We start from the raw sequence: 15,580 nt of genomic DNA on the forward strand, positions 1-15,580 counted from the left end.
CTGGGGACCACACTTGGAGAACCAGTGCTGTAGATCAATCAAGCTGTCTTCAAACATTTGGACTAAAAGGGAATTGAGGGATTAATAAATCATTGATAAAGACACAGACGTTAAATCATATGCCAAAGATCATGGGGTTAATTAAGCAATAGTGCTGAGACTCAAACCAAGCACTTTTGACTTAGACCAGGTGGGTGTCTGGAGCTAAGTATTCAGCTCAATGTAGAAAACATAAAATATGACTGTCCTTAACTTCGGCCTCTTAACAGACTTCCAAACAAAGTAAATCTACTTAGCCAAGCACCCATTATGGACTTGTTATGTTAGGGGCTTATGAGGCATGAGGGGAGATACAAAAAAACAGACACCAACCCCTTTAACAGAGCTTACACTTTAATTAGGAACAATTCATAAAACCACCAGAGCAGACCACAAGGATATTCAAACAAGCCTCAAAGTGGGATGATGGAAGTAGTCAGAGATGCAAGGTGGAGGGGAGTCAGTGAGACCCCAGAGGAGTAGAAAATTTCAGAGAAGAATAGCAAGTTGAGGCTTAAAGGATAGGATCTCAAGGGGCAAAAAGGGTTTCTGTGCTAGCACTTTGCTAAGAGAAGCTTCACAGAGAATTTTCCAAGTTCCATGAATCTCTCTTACGAAAATATCAGGAAAGGTTTGAAAAGAAAAAACAGTTTGTAAAAGATTTTATTCTGCAATATCTAATCCGATTGTGACAATATCACACTAGAATCTTTCGTCTTAGGAATAGTTCTGTGGTCAATCTATGGCCAACATGTGTAGCCGACAAGTACCCAGACAATACAGGGCCGTGAAAAGAGGGGGAGAATTATCTAGCCTTGAAATCAGAGGCTTTTAATCGAAAACATTTAAACATAACCCCAGGCTCAAGGACAGTGGTCCCAGTAATAAATGTTTTATGTTAGAGAATTCCTTAGCAACCTTCTTAGCAATATTTTATTGGCTGAAAATGTCAAATCTGAAATATAATATTCAGAAGAAAGCATTGCCAAATAATGGAGCCTCTATTCCTCTTCCTTCCTATAGGAAGAGGAGCTTAAGTCTCAGGATCGGCTTTTTATTTTTTAATATCCTGTGGCAGTGCATAATGCCTGGGTAGATACAAATATTCATCCTTTCTCTCTTAGCTTTCCCTTGACATGAATAACAAGTATAACTTATTCGTGCTTTCAGCCAAGTAGTTTCCACCCACAGCAAGGGCCTCTGCTGTTTTAACCTCCATGTCATTCCTTTCAACAGCCTGACTCTCTCTTTTTTTTCTTTTTTTTTTTTTCCGGTACGCGGGCCTCTCACTGTTGTGGCCTCTCCCGTTGTGGAGCACAGGCTCCGGACGTGCAGGCTCAGCGGCCATGGCTCACGGGCCCAGCCGCTCCGTGGCATGTGGGATCCTCCCGGACCGGGGCACGAACCCGAGTGCCCTGCATCGGCAGGCGGACTCTCAACCACTGCGCCACCAGGGAAGCCCCCAGCCTGACTCTCAAACATACTGATGGAGACAAGCCCAACCTACCTGTATTTAGTACTCTGGTCATTTCCTGATTAAGCAACATGCAAGCCACTGAAATAAATGTATATCTTTGAAAATGAGTTTCCTTAATTACCTCATTGAAATTTAATGAAATATCTCCATTTGTAAGATTATTTTCACTTTCCAACAGCACACATCCATGAGATACACTAAGGGAGAACGTATAAAGAACAGCGTAAGACAGAGGGAGAAGTGTTTTTCTGTACCATATATTTCTTAAATATATATATTTAAGAAATCTCTTCCTTGTGAGGTCTCTCCTGAGCCACACAACTGCCTCTCTGTGCACATTCTTGTGCATTTTTATAAGGTCTCATCAATAAGCACTCTATGAAAAAAATGGTATGTTGGAGTCATGAAAAATATCTTGGCTGGCTGAAAGTATCACATAAATACATCCTGGTGTGTACAAACTGCAGCAGATGTAATTTAAATTTCTAATTAGGAACAACACTGGTTTGAGTAAAAAAACAAATGTACTCAAGAGCAAAAATTCAGAAAGAGATTAAGTGACAAACAGATAATTTCAAGCAGAATAGTAGACACATAAAGTCTACTGTCCTACAAAAGATTGGTTTGAGGTTTTCATAGTTCAAGAAAATCTTATCCTTGGGTGAAATTGAAACAAAGGAAAATTTCTGGTTAATCAAAGGCACTGGATAGAGATTTAGATTCTAGATATGTTTTTCTATATTGTCTTTTTTAATACTGTCTTCAACATAGGACTCTGAAGCTTACTGTTTTTAACCAACATGAATCAAACCTTATGAGGCACTCAGGTTTGCAAAACTTCTTTTATAAACAGACCATATTCCTAAGAAAAAAAATACCAAGATCAGACTGAGTAAATCATCCTTGTCCCCTAAGCCCGTCACATCAGCCCTGATCCTGCATTCCACATCTCTGTTGCGGAAGGACTAATGAATTCTCTTTGGTCTCCGAGCCTGCAGAGCCCCAGACATAGTCTGCACACCCAAGAGACTGATGTGAAGCTGGTTAGTTCTATAACTCACAGCTTCTGTTGGACGGCGGAATAGATGCCCAGAGGGCTAAACAGACACCCAGAAGGAAAAGATAAACAAGAGACCACCAGGTCATCAGGGCCTTTGTTCATAGGATACCTTTATGGAAAGTAGAAAGAGGTATATACACACACACACACACACACACACACACACACACACACATATCCATCCCAGGATCCTCACATAGGCCCATGGTTTAGTGAGAGGTGGTAAATTTATGCAAATTAGAAAAAAGTGCCCCTTCTGCCAGGTGGAGGTAACCCCACACTAAGGCAAATGATTTGGTACGTATTTCGGCTTCAAATTACTACCTTAGCCAGGAAAGTCTGTATAGTTACCAACTGGCACAATCATACAGGATAGACCTGAAAGATGTTGCGCTTCTTCACTTGAAACACATACATGTAAATGATACAAGCTATGAAAAAAGAAGCAAGAGCGCTTCCCTGGTGGTGCAGTGGTTAAGAATCTGCCTCCCAGTGCAGGGGACACGGGTACGAACCCTGGTCCAGGAAGATCCCACATGCCGCGGAGCAACTAAGCCCGTGTGCCACGACTACTGAGCCTGCGCTCTAGAGCCTGAGAGCCACAACTAGTGAAGCCCCAGCGCCTAAAGCCCATGCTCCGCAACAAGAGAAGCCACCGCAAAGAGAAGCCTGTGCACCGCAACAAAGCGTAGCCGCTGCTCACCACAGCTAGAGAAAGCCTGTGCGCAGAAACGAAGACCCCACGCAGCCAAAAATAAATAAATTAAAAATAGTGTATATGTGTCGATCGCAATCTCCTTAAAAAAATAAATAAATAAATAAAAATAAGTTCATCTATTAAAAAAAAAGCAAGAAAGATTCACTCCAAAGATACAAAGAATATATATGAAATATAATATCGGAGAGGGTCACCATATTTATGAGGGCAAAAACCAGTGATGGAAGTAGAGATGGGGACCAATTGGTAAGTATACTTTCAAAATGTATTAAATTGCTTCCTCAGTAAAAGTAACTACAAGGAATTCATATTTTCAGAACATAAAGATGTCAGGTCTGGGATGTGATTTGAACCTACTTGCAAGCTAAAGTTAGCCTAATAGTTAGGCTGTTACTATTTCATGGATGCTGGTAGACTTTATTACTCATGGCATGGCATCAGCATATTTATGTCTGTCCTCTCTGGCTCCAAGTCAACATGATGGATGCTGCACACACAGTGTGTTTGCATCGCGGCTGAGGAACACTGACTTGTGGAATCCACCATTTTTATAGCAGACAGTAAGCAAGCCTGGTCTTTGTTCTGGGGAGAATGTACCTCATCTCTCAAGGTTCCCAGCTACACAACAACCCTAAGAAATAGTCCAGGTTAGAGTAGTCAGGTATGCAATCTTGGCATACCCAGAAAGACATCTAGAGTGCAAAAGGCCCAAGGAGGACTATCTTTTCCAACAAGAGAATATTTAAGAATGGCTTAGTGATAAGAAAATTGGTATTTGCATAAAAACACTTATCAAATTGTTATACATTTTCTATTATTATTATTCCTCTTATTATTATTGTTATCATTAGGCTAAGCTCTGAATATGTCCACATGTCTTAAGCACTGCTCCTCAAGGCCATCTGTAACTTAAAGGAGAAAACTAGAAATGCAAGACATAAGGTATTTATATCTAAATATCCACATAGAATATTTAAAAATGAAATTCATCCTGATTTTGAAATAAACATATGCTCACATAAGAAAATGCAGAAAATTATCTTTAAAACATTTAAAAGTCACTCATAACCCCACTCCTCAGAGATCTCAATTACAGTGTTATTTGGGTGAATTTCAGTTCAATCTATATTCTGTACATATTACACAGTTGCAATCATATATTAAGTCCAATTTTATATGCTGCTTTCACTTATAAGTGGTTTTCCCAATTATGCACGTAACAAGCTTAATATTAAATGGCTACATAATATTTCACAACATCAATGCACCATTAATATAACCACTCACTTAACCATTTCAGTTGTTTCAATTGTTCACTATTATAAACAGTCCTGCAGGATGTGCAAAGCATAAAACGAAGATTGCACAGAACATTATCCAGAAGAAAACCCTTAATAGTCCTCTAAAATCAATACTCTGAACAGGAATGTGGACTACATTTAAAATTTTCTTCCGTAGGTATTCCATTTGCATTTCCAAAGTTCCAGTGACAGTTTGATCATATGATTAATTTCTGCTCTTATGCTTGACTCTCCTCAATTCCTAAACCAGAATAGATGCTGGCCTACCTAACCATTCATTCTCACCACCTCCTTACTAAAAGCACTCCTATATTATTCAGGTTAACAATGTGCTCCATTAAGACTATAGTCCCCAACCTTCTTTATAGCCAAATATGACTGTGTGATTAAGTTTGGCAAATTGAGATATAAGGGGAACCCATTGAGAAGGATTTCTAGGAAAGCTCCATTAAATGAAGACAGACAGATGGACAGGAAAAGCTTTTTGGTTGCCCTCCCCCCCTCCTGGAAGGCTGAAGTGTAAGCTGGTGCTCAAGCAACCATCTTGGTCAGTGAGGCAACTTGAATATGTAAGACATGCATCAGAAACAGCAGAGCAGAAAGAAGCAATCTGTAAGACTACCACACTAGTGGTAATCTATTGCCAAACTGCCCTGCTTTGAACCCTAATTCTGTTACTTCCTAACTATAACTTTGAGCAAATTAGTTTTTCCATTCTTTCACCTGTAAAATGGGGATAACAAATCTCTCTCTCTTAGAGTATGAAGTGCTTAGAACAAGGCTAGGAAATAACAAATGTTCTATTATGATTGCCTATTATTTGTACTATATCAGCCCCAGACTACCTACCTTCACACTTACTTTATAGGAGAGAAACAAAGCCATCTATGCTTAAGACACCTATTTGGAGATATCTATTTTATTATAATAATTATATATAACATATTATGTATAAGACACTTATTATTATTGTCACCTTCTATTGGCAGTAGAAATTGAAGGGCATAATGGCTCTAAGTCTTTCTACTTGGATTAAAAGTCAAAAAGAACAACTTACACTTTAAAGATAAAGAGGTCCTTATATCAAACAGCTTGAAGTGTTTATTTCTAAGGATCTGAATTGCAGGGGACTTTTCCTTTCTGTATTAGTTTTGTAATGTTTAGTTTTTTGGGTTTTTTGGGGTTTTTGGCCGCGCTGCATGGTTTGTGGGATCCTAGTTCCCCGACCAGGAATTGAACCTGGGCTACGGCACTGTAAGTGCTCAGTCCTAATCACTGGACCACCAGGGAATTCCCAATGTAATGTTTAGATTTTTATAACAAGCAGATATGACTTTACTTTTATAATCACGAAAAGATATTCCAAGGAGTATTAAATGAGAAAATATTTAAAATAAAGATTTCTTAAATCAGGGGTTCAGATTTTCTTACAGGACTAGGTAGCACAGGATTTCCGCTCTCACTGGTCCCCTAGCAAAACAAACACTGGGCAATACCAGCCCTTGAGTTTTAACGATGGGAAATGTCTGCAGTTTTTCTACAGGACTTTAATAAATTGCCTTTTAAGTGTTCATGGTGGGGGGGAGGGTGAATTACAAACAGTACAGAACAAAGGAACCATCATTGGCTGATTCTCTGATATAGAAGACCCTTCAAATGCAGTCTTCTCCCTCTGATGATTTTTTTCCTGTTAAGGTTTTGTTTCAGATTCAAATACATTCTGAATAGATGCAATTAATCTTAATAGTATAACCTTACAGCACTCTACTGGCTTTGAAGTAAGTAACCTTACTGTGTAACTGAGCTAAGTTTCTTTTTTCTCATTTCTGCTATGCTTCTAAACGATTATTATAGGTATTATGTGTTTTCAAGCTTTCATCATCCTGTTGATTTATTGCTTCACTGTTTCAGCTGTCAGACTTTTTGAGAAATGCCCACTCATTTTTGATATTGTATTTGAACAAAAATGATTGCTCCCCAAGACTTAGCAGAATTCAAATGCATACCACATTAAGGAGTGGAATCTAGTGCAGAAAAGTTGGAAATTCATCCTAAACAGGACCATAATTTCTCCCCTCCTGTATAAACAGGAAGGTAAATTTGACCTAATCAAACCAAAATGTCTTTTCTTTCCATCCATTCCAACAATCTCTTCTGCCATGCAAAGAACAATGCTTTGCTTTTCACACTGTAGGTGGTAACCCACTAATGGGCCATGAAATCAACTTAATGGGTTTATTTTTAATGAATAAGAATAGAAAATGTCGGGCTTCCCTGGTGGCGCAGTGGTTGAGAGTCCGCCTGCCTTTGCAGGGGACACGGGTTCGTGCCCCAGTCCGGGAAGATCCCACATGCCACGGACCGGCTGGGCCCATGAGCCATGGCCGCTGAGCCTGCGCGTCCGGAGCCTGTGCTCTGCAACGGGAGAGGCTACAACAGTGAGAGGCCTGCGTACCGCAAAAAAAAAAAAAAAAAAAAAGAATAGAAAAAGTCGAAGTCCATCACATATAGTAAGGGTGAGAACTGTTTTCTGACATTTTTTCAGTTATATATAAACTCACATATGACCTAGACCCATACATGTACTAGGTCATGAATGTCAAATGCATTGCTAACTTTAGGCTGTGGTCAGAAGTGTGAAAGATCTCTGGAAGGCAGTATGTGGTTTAGGTTGCTCAGAAACAGTGACAGTGAGAAAACTGTTCTAATGTAAGCCAACCAAGCTGTCATGAAGAAAAGCAGCAGAGAAAACAGGATCGCCACAGAAACTTTGCTCCTACAAACTACTTCTCTATCCAAATCATTTTAAAACTGTAAATAAATGTCACATTGCTGATTCTATAGTACCACTCTCTTCAATCTACAGGAATTCTATTTTCTTGATGTGAAAATAGGACCACTGATAGGAAATTCACGAGCTGCACTGTCACTCCCTCCTCCAGCCCCATCATGTTCAGGATCCAGACTTTGGTAGATAGACTCAGGTCTGAGGGCTGGTTCTGTGACTAAAAAAAGAGCCATGAGACCTTAGGAAATCATACACTCTCTCAAGACTCAGTTTCTTCAACAATAATGGGGCCAAGTGTTTACTGTGAAGAGAAAAATGAATTATGTGATGCGTGTAGCACAGGGTCTAGCACGTGGTTATAAGTTCAAGACATAAAAGTTCAAGGTACTGATTGTTATTTCGGTTTTAGTCCCTCGGAGTACCCAGTTTAACTACTCTAGGTCATAACTAATTTCCTTTCTGCTACCACAGTACTGCAGTGCTTTGTCACATTTCTTAATTCTAAAAGCAGTCAAACAGAGGCTTCCAAAGAGCGTGAGACCTAAAAGCAGTCAAATAAGGAGAGCTCTACTGATTAGTTTGGTAGTAGAATCTGGCCATAGAGACACCTACCCAGCTCACTGAGTCATAAAATTATCATTGAGTTAAACACTGTCTGTTGTTTTACAAACTTGCTGAATGCTTACGAGCCTTGCCTGGAGACTGAGTTAAATAGTTCCCTAATGAATAGCTATCTATATTCAGCCATCAAGAAGATCTCTCATTAGAATCAATCATAGATTTTTCTCTTCCTAGGTACCATTATTTCAGAGCACTAAAATGAACTCAGGCATTATTCAGTTCTCCATCTCCAAGGAGGGGTAATAACCTGATGCTTTCATGCCATTTAACAGCTACAGGCAAAAGCTTATTTTCTCACTGCTGTAAGAGGAGACAGAAGAGAAATCTGGGGCATTTGCAGTGAAGAAAAAATAGGGAAAGCAGTTCCTGTAGGCTCTCCTAAGTTTGTAAAAACTTGCACTTCATTTAAGACTATTTTCTGTGGCTAGTTCAGATTCAAGTAAGCTGAGTCAAGAATGACTTAAGTTTTTGATGGTCTGTCTTGGGTATAAATTATACATCAGGATTAAGAGTATACTCAACAATGATTAAACAGTGATGTTTATAAAAATGGAACTAACGCTATAACTTAATGACTATGTTATCATTTTTCCCATCTGATATCTCATCTTACATGTACGAAATGTTTAATACTAAAATAACATAGTAGGGCCTCCCTGGTGGCCTGGTGGCTGAGAGTCCACCTGCCGATGCAGGGGACACGGGTTCGTGCCCCGGTCCGGGAAGATCCCACATGCCGCGGAGCGGCTGGGCCCGTGAGCCATGGCCGCTGAGCCTGCGCGTCCGGAGCCTGTGCTCCGCAACGGGAGAGGCCACAACAGTGAGAGGCGCGCGTACCGCAAAAAAAAAAATAATAATAACACAGTGTTCTTTAAGAGAGAAAAATCAGGAATTGGCCATTAATAAGTGGGCTTACCAAGCCATTCTTTTTAAATACATTTTTTTTAATTTTATTTATTTATTTATGGCTGTGTTGGGTCTTCGTTTCTGTACGAGGGCTTTCTCTAGTTGTGGCAAGCGGGGGCCACTCTTCATCGCGGTGCACGAGCCTCTCACTATCGCGGCCTCTCTTGTTTCGGAGCACAGGCTCCAGACGCGCAGACTCAGTAGTTGTGGCTCACGGGCCTAGTTGCTCCGCGGCATGTGGGATCCTCCCAGACCAGGGCTCGAACCCGTGTCCCCTGCACTGGCAGGCAGATTCTCAACCACTGCGCCACCAGGGAAGCCCCTAAGTCATTCTTTATTCTCCCTTCACTCTCCCTTGAGAGTTTGAGGATGAAGGGGAAAAAAAAATGTATCAGTTACCAGGGTTAATTTCTTCCCTGGAGCACAACAAACTGGGCAAAGTATTGAAGTTAGAGGAAGGAAACCAGGGAATGTCCCCTGAGCCCCAAGGGACGAAATAAGGAAAAGGAGTGGATTTCCCCAGGACATATAGCACTCCCAACAGCCATGGTGTCTAAGCTGCTGTTGTCAGGGGTATGGTGTATCTTAAAGGCTGTGTCAATTTGGGTCCTCGGAGGAGTAGACATCAAGATGAGATTAGACAAGCAAGAGATTTACTGGGAGGAAGGCTTGTGAAGGATAAAAGGTGAGCAAGCAGCAGTAGGCAGGGAAAGCCTTAAGAACATGAGTAGGTCTGACACCTGTGAAGGGAGAGAGGGAGGATTGAGTAGGAAGAGCCTCAGACTGGTATACGGTTCTGAGAAAATCTTGGATAGGTCAGTGGGGAGTCTTCTGGCAAAAGCTGCCCCATAAAGGAGTCCCACCTGGAATGCTCAGACACTGGTGGGAAGAGTGCAGAATAAGAACGCTCTCAGAGCAAAGGGTACAATGGATTCAAAAGGATGGCAACTAGAGCTGTCAGTTGACTGTGCTCCCCACAGTAGAGTCTTTTGAAGATCTGAATAGCAAGCTTCCCTGGCTGCCATAGAGGCTATTTAAACTACCATGGTATAATAAAGTTTAAGTATTCAATCACTGTCCCTGGTTCCTGGCTCAGAGCTCCTTAAAATCCTTGGAATTCTAAGTTATAAGAATGTCAGGACTTCCCTGGTGGCGCAGTGGTTAAGAATCCACCTGCTAATGCAGGGGACACGGGTTTGATCCCTGGTTCCGGAAGATGCCACATGCCACGGAGCAACTACGCCCGTGAGCCACAACTACTGAGCCTGCGTGCCACAACTACTGAAGCCCCCGTGCCTAGAGCCCACGCTCCCTCAACAAGAGAAGCCACCACAATGAGAAGCCCACGCACCACAACGAAGAGTAGCCCCCGCTCACCGCAACTAGAGAAAGCCCGCGTGCAGCAACGAAGACCCAACACAGCCAAAAAAAAAGAATGTCAATTATATGCTAAAGAGATGATTCCTGGTGGGGGCCTAGATAGCTTCGGGATGGGAGCTGTTTGCCATAAAAAACAACCATGTGATTAGAGGGTTAGAACTTTCAGGTCCACCTCTCCCCCAGCTCTGGGAAGGGGAGAGGGGCTGGAGATTGAGTTCAATCACCAAGGGCCAACAATTTAATCAATTATGCCTATGTGATGAAGCCTAAATAAAAATCCTCAAACAATGAGGTTTGGGGAGCTTCCAAATTAGTGAAGACATCCAGATGCTAGGAGGGTGACCCACCCAGAAAGGGTATGGAAACTCTGTGCAAACCCCCTCCCCATATCTTCCATTTGGCTGTTCTAGGGCCGTATCCTTTATAATAAAACTGTAATTGTAAGTATAGTGGTTGCCATGAGTTCTGGGAGTCATTCTAGTGAATTATCAAACCTGGGCACGGGGGGAGGTCATGGGAACCCCCAAATCTGTAGTCAGAGACGTGGGTAGCCTGGGGCCCCCCTTGTGGCTTACTCTAAAGTGGGAGCAGGCTTGTGGGACTGAGCCCTTAACCTGCGGCATCTGCAGCAGCTGTGAGTAGCGTCAGAAATGAATTGAATCATAGATAACAGGTGTCGCAACAACGTATTTGTCAGAAAAAACAAAACAAAAACCAAAAACGCTCACAACTCCTAATTATCCTATAGATCACAGTTCAAACATCACCTCTTGGGAACACTTTTCCTGCTCCCAAGACTAGCTCAGGCCCTGGCTTTCCTTCACAGTGCATATAAAGAGTTACTCATGTAATTATCTGATAACTGTCTGCCCCATCAATTAGACTGTAAGCTACACAAGGGCTTGTCTTTCATTGAGTAGTTATTTTTTCCTGTATTTCTAATTAAATATCCAGAGCTAGAAACCCTCTCTTTTTATAGGGTTGTTGTGAAGATTCAAAGAGTTAACATATGTACGGGGCTCCCCTGGTGGCACAGTGGTTAAGAATCCACCTGCCACAGCAGAGGACACAGGTTCGAGCCCTGGTCCGGGAAGATCCCACATGCCTCAGAGCAACTAAGCCCATGCGCCACAACTACTGAGCCTGCGTTCTAGAGCCCGCGAGCCACAACTACTGAGCCCACGTGCTGCAACTACTGAAGCCCGCGTGCCTAGAGTCCGTGCTCCGCAACAAGAGAAGCCACCACAATGAGAAGCCCGTGCACCACAACAAAGAGCAGCCCCCGCTCACCGCAACTAGAGAAAGCCCGCGTGCAGCAACAGACGCAATGCAGCCAAAATAATAAATAATTTTTTTTAAAAAAAGAGTTAACATATGCAATGCACTTTCACAAACATAAATACATAAGTGCTTGCCGTTATTATTGCTAATCTTTAAGTCTCTACAGTTTTTGCTATAAAGTTGGCCACAAATATGTTAAGGTAAACTGAGTTTAAGTTTACCTTAAGTCTCTACAGTTTTTGCTATAAGTCTCTACAGTTTTTGCTATAAAGTTGGCCACAAATATGTTAAGGTAAACTGAGTTTGTATACAAATTATGTTAAAGTTAACTGTATAGTGAAATTCCACATTATGGGTTCATTTTCAGAATATCTTTATATTTCCTTCAAACAGCATCAAGCTAGAGGACCACCTTTAGGTACGGTTATAGACAAGTATCTGAACAAAGTGAAACTTGCCTGTATTGCTATCATAGGCAAGAGCCTTTTGCCCAGAATTGGGTAAAATGAGGTAAAATTCCCTTCCAGGAAAACCCATGCCTTAGTCTTATATTTATCTAGAGTTTGGGGGAAAGGTAAAGGATTACTTTGGATTAGAAGTTTGTGTGAACTTTTTTTCTCTTTAAATCTGTATAAATAGCTTACAATATTTAAGATAAAATCACAAACTGAAAAGAATTAGGAAATCCAATATTTATTAGTAAACACTTTACTTAAATCCAAATATAGTTAAGGGCTCAGCCTTGCCTTAGATTCTATTAGAGGTCCTCAGGAATCATTGTAACAACTTGCCTTAAAGTCTCTCTATATTTATATGTAAGTCAGCGTTTTAAATCAGTGTGTTTTTACAAGGCATAAACACTTCAGGGTGACAGCACAGTACTTGGTCAATAAACAGTTGTTAAATGAATTCAAGGCTATCAGCACCCAACATTTACTGGATACTTGTTTTCTGCCAGGCATGAAATTGTTTTATGGATACACAGACACACACATACACAGACTCTGAGAGGTTGGTATTATCTCACTTCACCTAATGAGGACACTGAGACATAAAGTAGCTGAAGTTCAGAGAGTAAGTAATGGCAGAATCAGAACTTGAACCCAAGTCTGCCTGGCATCAAAGCTCCCCCTTCTCCCACGGTGGGGCTTCCCTAATGAATAAGTGGAAAGATGCGCACAAAACAAGGTCAAAGTTCAACCCTTTAGCATATAAATAAGCTCTTATTGAAAGTGAACAAGTGAAGTTTCACTATTAAGCACTTAACTCTATCCTTCCTTTTTCTTAATTTTCTATCAGAAAATGCTTCTAATTTCTCTCCAAGAAAATAAATCTTAACGGCATTTTTTGGTCAGTTTTACTGAGATGTTATTTGCCATTCAACAATTTTCCTTGGTTTCCTGCTTCCATTAAAGGAGACAAGCAAGAGTAAACAGTAGATGTAAGTGACTACTGGAGATGTAAGAAGAATTCAGAGTGGTCCAAACAGGATCTTACTTGTTATATACATAGAAGGAAATGTATCTTATAATGTTCTGCTTATTGCAACTGGTTCACATGAAAATAATGAGTTCTGTGAAACACCACTGAACTCACCCATGTATTCTCTCATGGTCTACTGGCAAATTAGAAATCACAAAATGTAGTGAGGTCTTCAGATACTGAGGCCTGGAAAATTAATTAGAAAACTGCCCCTTTCTGAGTAATTTAGTCCAGCAAGATTCTGGGGTAATTTACAATTAATTTACAAATAAGAAAAAAGACAGATGCAACTGCTAATGTTTATGAGATGTTATGAGCTTGCAATTAAATGATTATGTCTAAGTAGATCTTTAAAATAGAAAAAAAAGGCACATAGAGGGTATTCATCATCAACGTGAAACCATACATCCGTGACCTCTGTTACATCAAATGCTACAGCTTACAGAGATATACTCAGAATTAAAGGACTTCCATTACGGCCAGATATCCCCCCCTTCTTCTTTGGGCCGCACCGCTCGGCTTGCAGTATCTTAGTTCCCCACCATGGATCAAACTTGAACCCGCCCTAGCAGTGAGCGCGCTGAGTCCTAACCACTGGACCGCTGAGGAATTCCGCTCCGCCCCGCCCCCCCAACCCCCATTCTGAGTAGGAAAGAAATGCAGCAATCTCTAATTGAAATCACCCAGATCACCCACACCACCTAAGGGCAACCCAAAGCTGAATAATATTAAAAAGCCTGGTACTTATGAATTCTTTCAAAAGTTAAGGGCTGAAAGAAAATCTGTTTATTGGGCATAAGGTTATATACTGTTCCTTAGAAACCAAGGTTTGTCTTTCATGTAACTAGAAGTTGATGAAAAGGGGGAACTGAAAATGAAACCATCTGGAAAGTTCCAGTTCACAGAAGCAGCACTTCAAAAGCAGTAATGTCTTTACAAACCCTACTGTTGGATTAAAGCATCTCATTCCATTGGTGGAAAAGGATCACTGACACTTTACATAATAAATGTTTCCAGGATAGTAACTGTGGTCCCTGAAGCAAAGACCAGGAATAAAGGCTACCTACCTGTTCCTATGTAGAGCACTTATCAACACCCGCGGCAAGAAATACTACACCCACTCACTTCCTCTCCGGCTCAGTCCTCTGGTCCTAAGAGGCTACTTTATCCGGGAGTTTTGTTGGAATGTAGGCTCCTAGAGGCATCATTTGCATTTCTACCCAATAACACATTCTCTCTTCACCCTTACCCTCCCAGCTGATGTGAAGATAATATTTAGGGCATCAGTTTTTTTTAAGACAGGAAGGGAAGAAAATATTTTCATACTATTTAAGAGCATGAGTTCTGGAGATATCTGGAAAATTAGCAAGAAGCCTAGGCAGTTACTACAAAACCAGTAGTAGCCTAGTCCTGTAGCCAGCCTTGAAGAATCAGGAAGGTAGTGTCCTCAAAAGGAACGCGGGCTCGGTCGGATGTTCAGTAAGGATCCCGGACCGGCACACTCAATTTATAAGGTAATTCATGTCTGCTATTGTTTAGACAAATGAGCCTGCATTTTCTTAGAGACCCTGTAATGGGGCCCCTGTGGTTCAAACTTAGGTGATCTGAGAAGAGCCTGGGCGCCTGTTTGGGGTCTGGGCTTCCGCCCCGCAGGACAGGTGATTAAATACTTACAACCTCCGGCCCGCGTGCTCCGGGCTCTCCCGCGAAGGGCTCTCGGGAGCCTCCTCCAAACCCCGCCTGGGGCCCTCCGGCGGGCCCAGCTCCCCGCGCCACGCAGCGGGGTCCCGGGCCGGGCGGGAGGCGGCGGGGGCTCCGAACCCGGAGCCCTGCACCCCACTGCGGGTGTACATGGTCCAGAGCCCGCGGGGCCCGGGCCGCCGCCGCTGCGGGAAGGATGAGGGCCGAGCTGAGACGCTTCGCGGGTCTCAAGATGCGATTCCGAAGAGCGGGAGCGGCGGGTTTAGGAGCTGAGTTTCGATTCCTGCTACCACCCGCGGGCTGCCCCGCCCCCCAGGACTTCCCCGACCTTGCTCCTCCCTGGCGCCCTCTGACCTGATCGCAGATGACAGCGCCGGCCGCGCGCCCCGCCTGGGATGTTGAATGGAGCGCGCCTGGCCAGCTACAGGTGAGTTGGTTTGAGGTCTCACAGCCACCTTAAAGGGTGATAAAGTTATCTATGATCAATCACGGAGACCTCATGCAAGCAGGGAGTAGGGAGTAGCCACCAGGTAACTGAAATCCTGAAAGACAACTTAGGACTATTTAACAGGTCACCCTAATTTGAGGTTTCTGCAGGATATTTGAGACGGTGAACAATATATTAACCTTCAGATTCCAGAGATTAGGTCAATAATTAAAATTATCTAAACAAAATTTGGCCTTTTATCAGTTTTGACTGCTGTTTGGTTTTTGCCAAGTATTTTCTTTTTTTAAATTTTTTTAAAAATTTTATTTATTTATTTATTATTATTTTGGCTGCCGTTGGGTCTTTGTTGCTGCGCGCGGGCTTTCTCTAGTTGCAGCA

General features: G+C 42.1%; 1 protein-coding gene across 5 annotated transcripts in view; it reads right to left on the reverse strand.

Annotated features, from left to right (window-relative positions):
- EPSTI1 (epithelial stromal interaction 1) overlaps positions 1-15,022 on the reverse strand; it is a 100,534-nt gene extending 85,512 nt beyond the window's left edge. For 2 of the 5 annotated variants that reach the window (XM_029210243.1, XM_029210246.1), the window contains exon 1: positions 14,728-15,020. In XM_029210243.1, coding sequence (XP_029066076.1) covers positions 14,728-14,906 — 179 coding nt within the window. In that variant the 5' untranslated portion in view covers positions 14,907-15,020. Of the gene's footprint in view, positions 1-14,727 lie in introns of all 5 variants that reach the window. The other 3 variants (XM_029210244.1, XM_029210242.1, XM_029210245.1) reach the window with 3 other exon arrangements.
- Between the last annotated feature and the right edge of the window lie 558 nt (positions 15,023-15,580).

This window comes from Monodon monoceros, unplaced genomic scaffold (genome assembly GCF_005190385.1).
Source record: "Monodon monoceros isolate NGI ecotype Baffin Bay Population unplaced genomic scaffold, NGI_Narwhal_1 Super_Scaffold_8, whole genome shotgun sequence".
NCBI lineage: Eukaryota > Metazoa > Chordata > Mammalia > Artiodactyla > Monodontidae > Monodon > Monodon monoceros.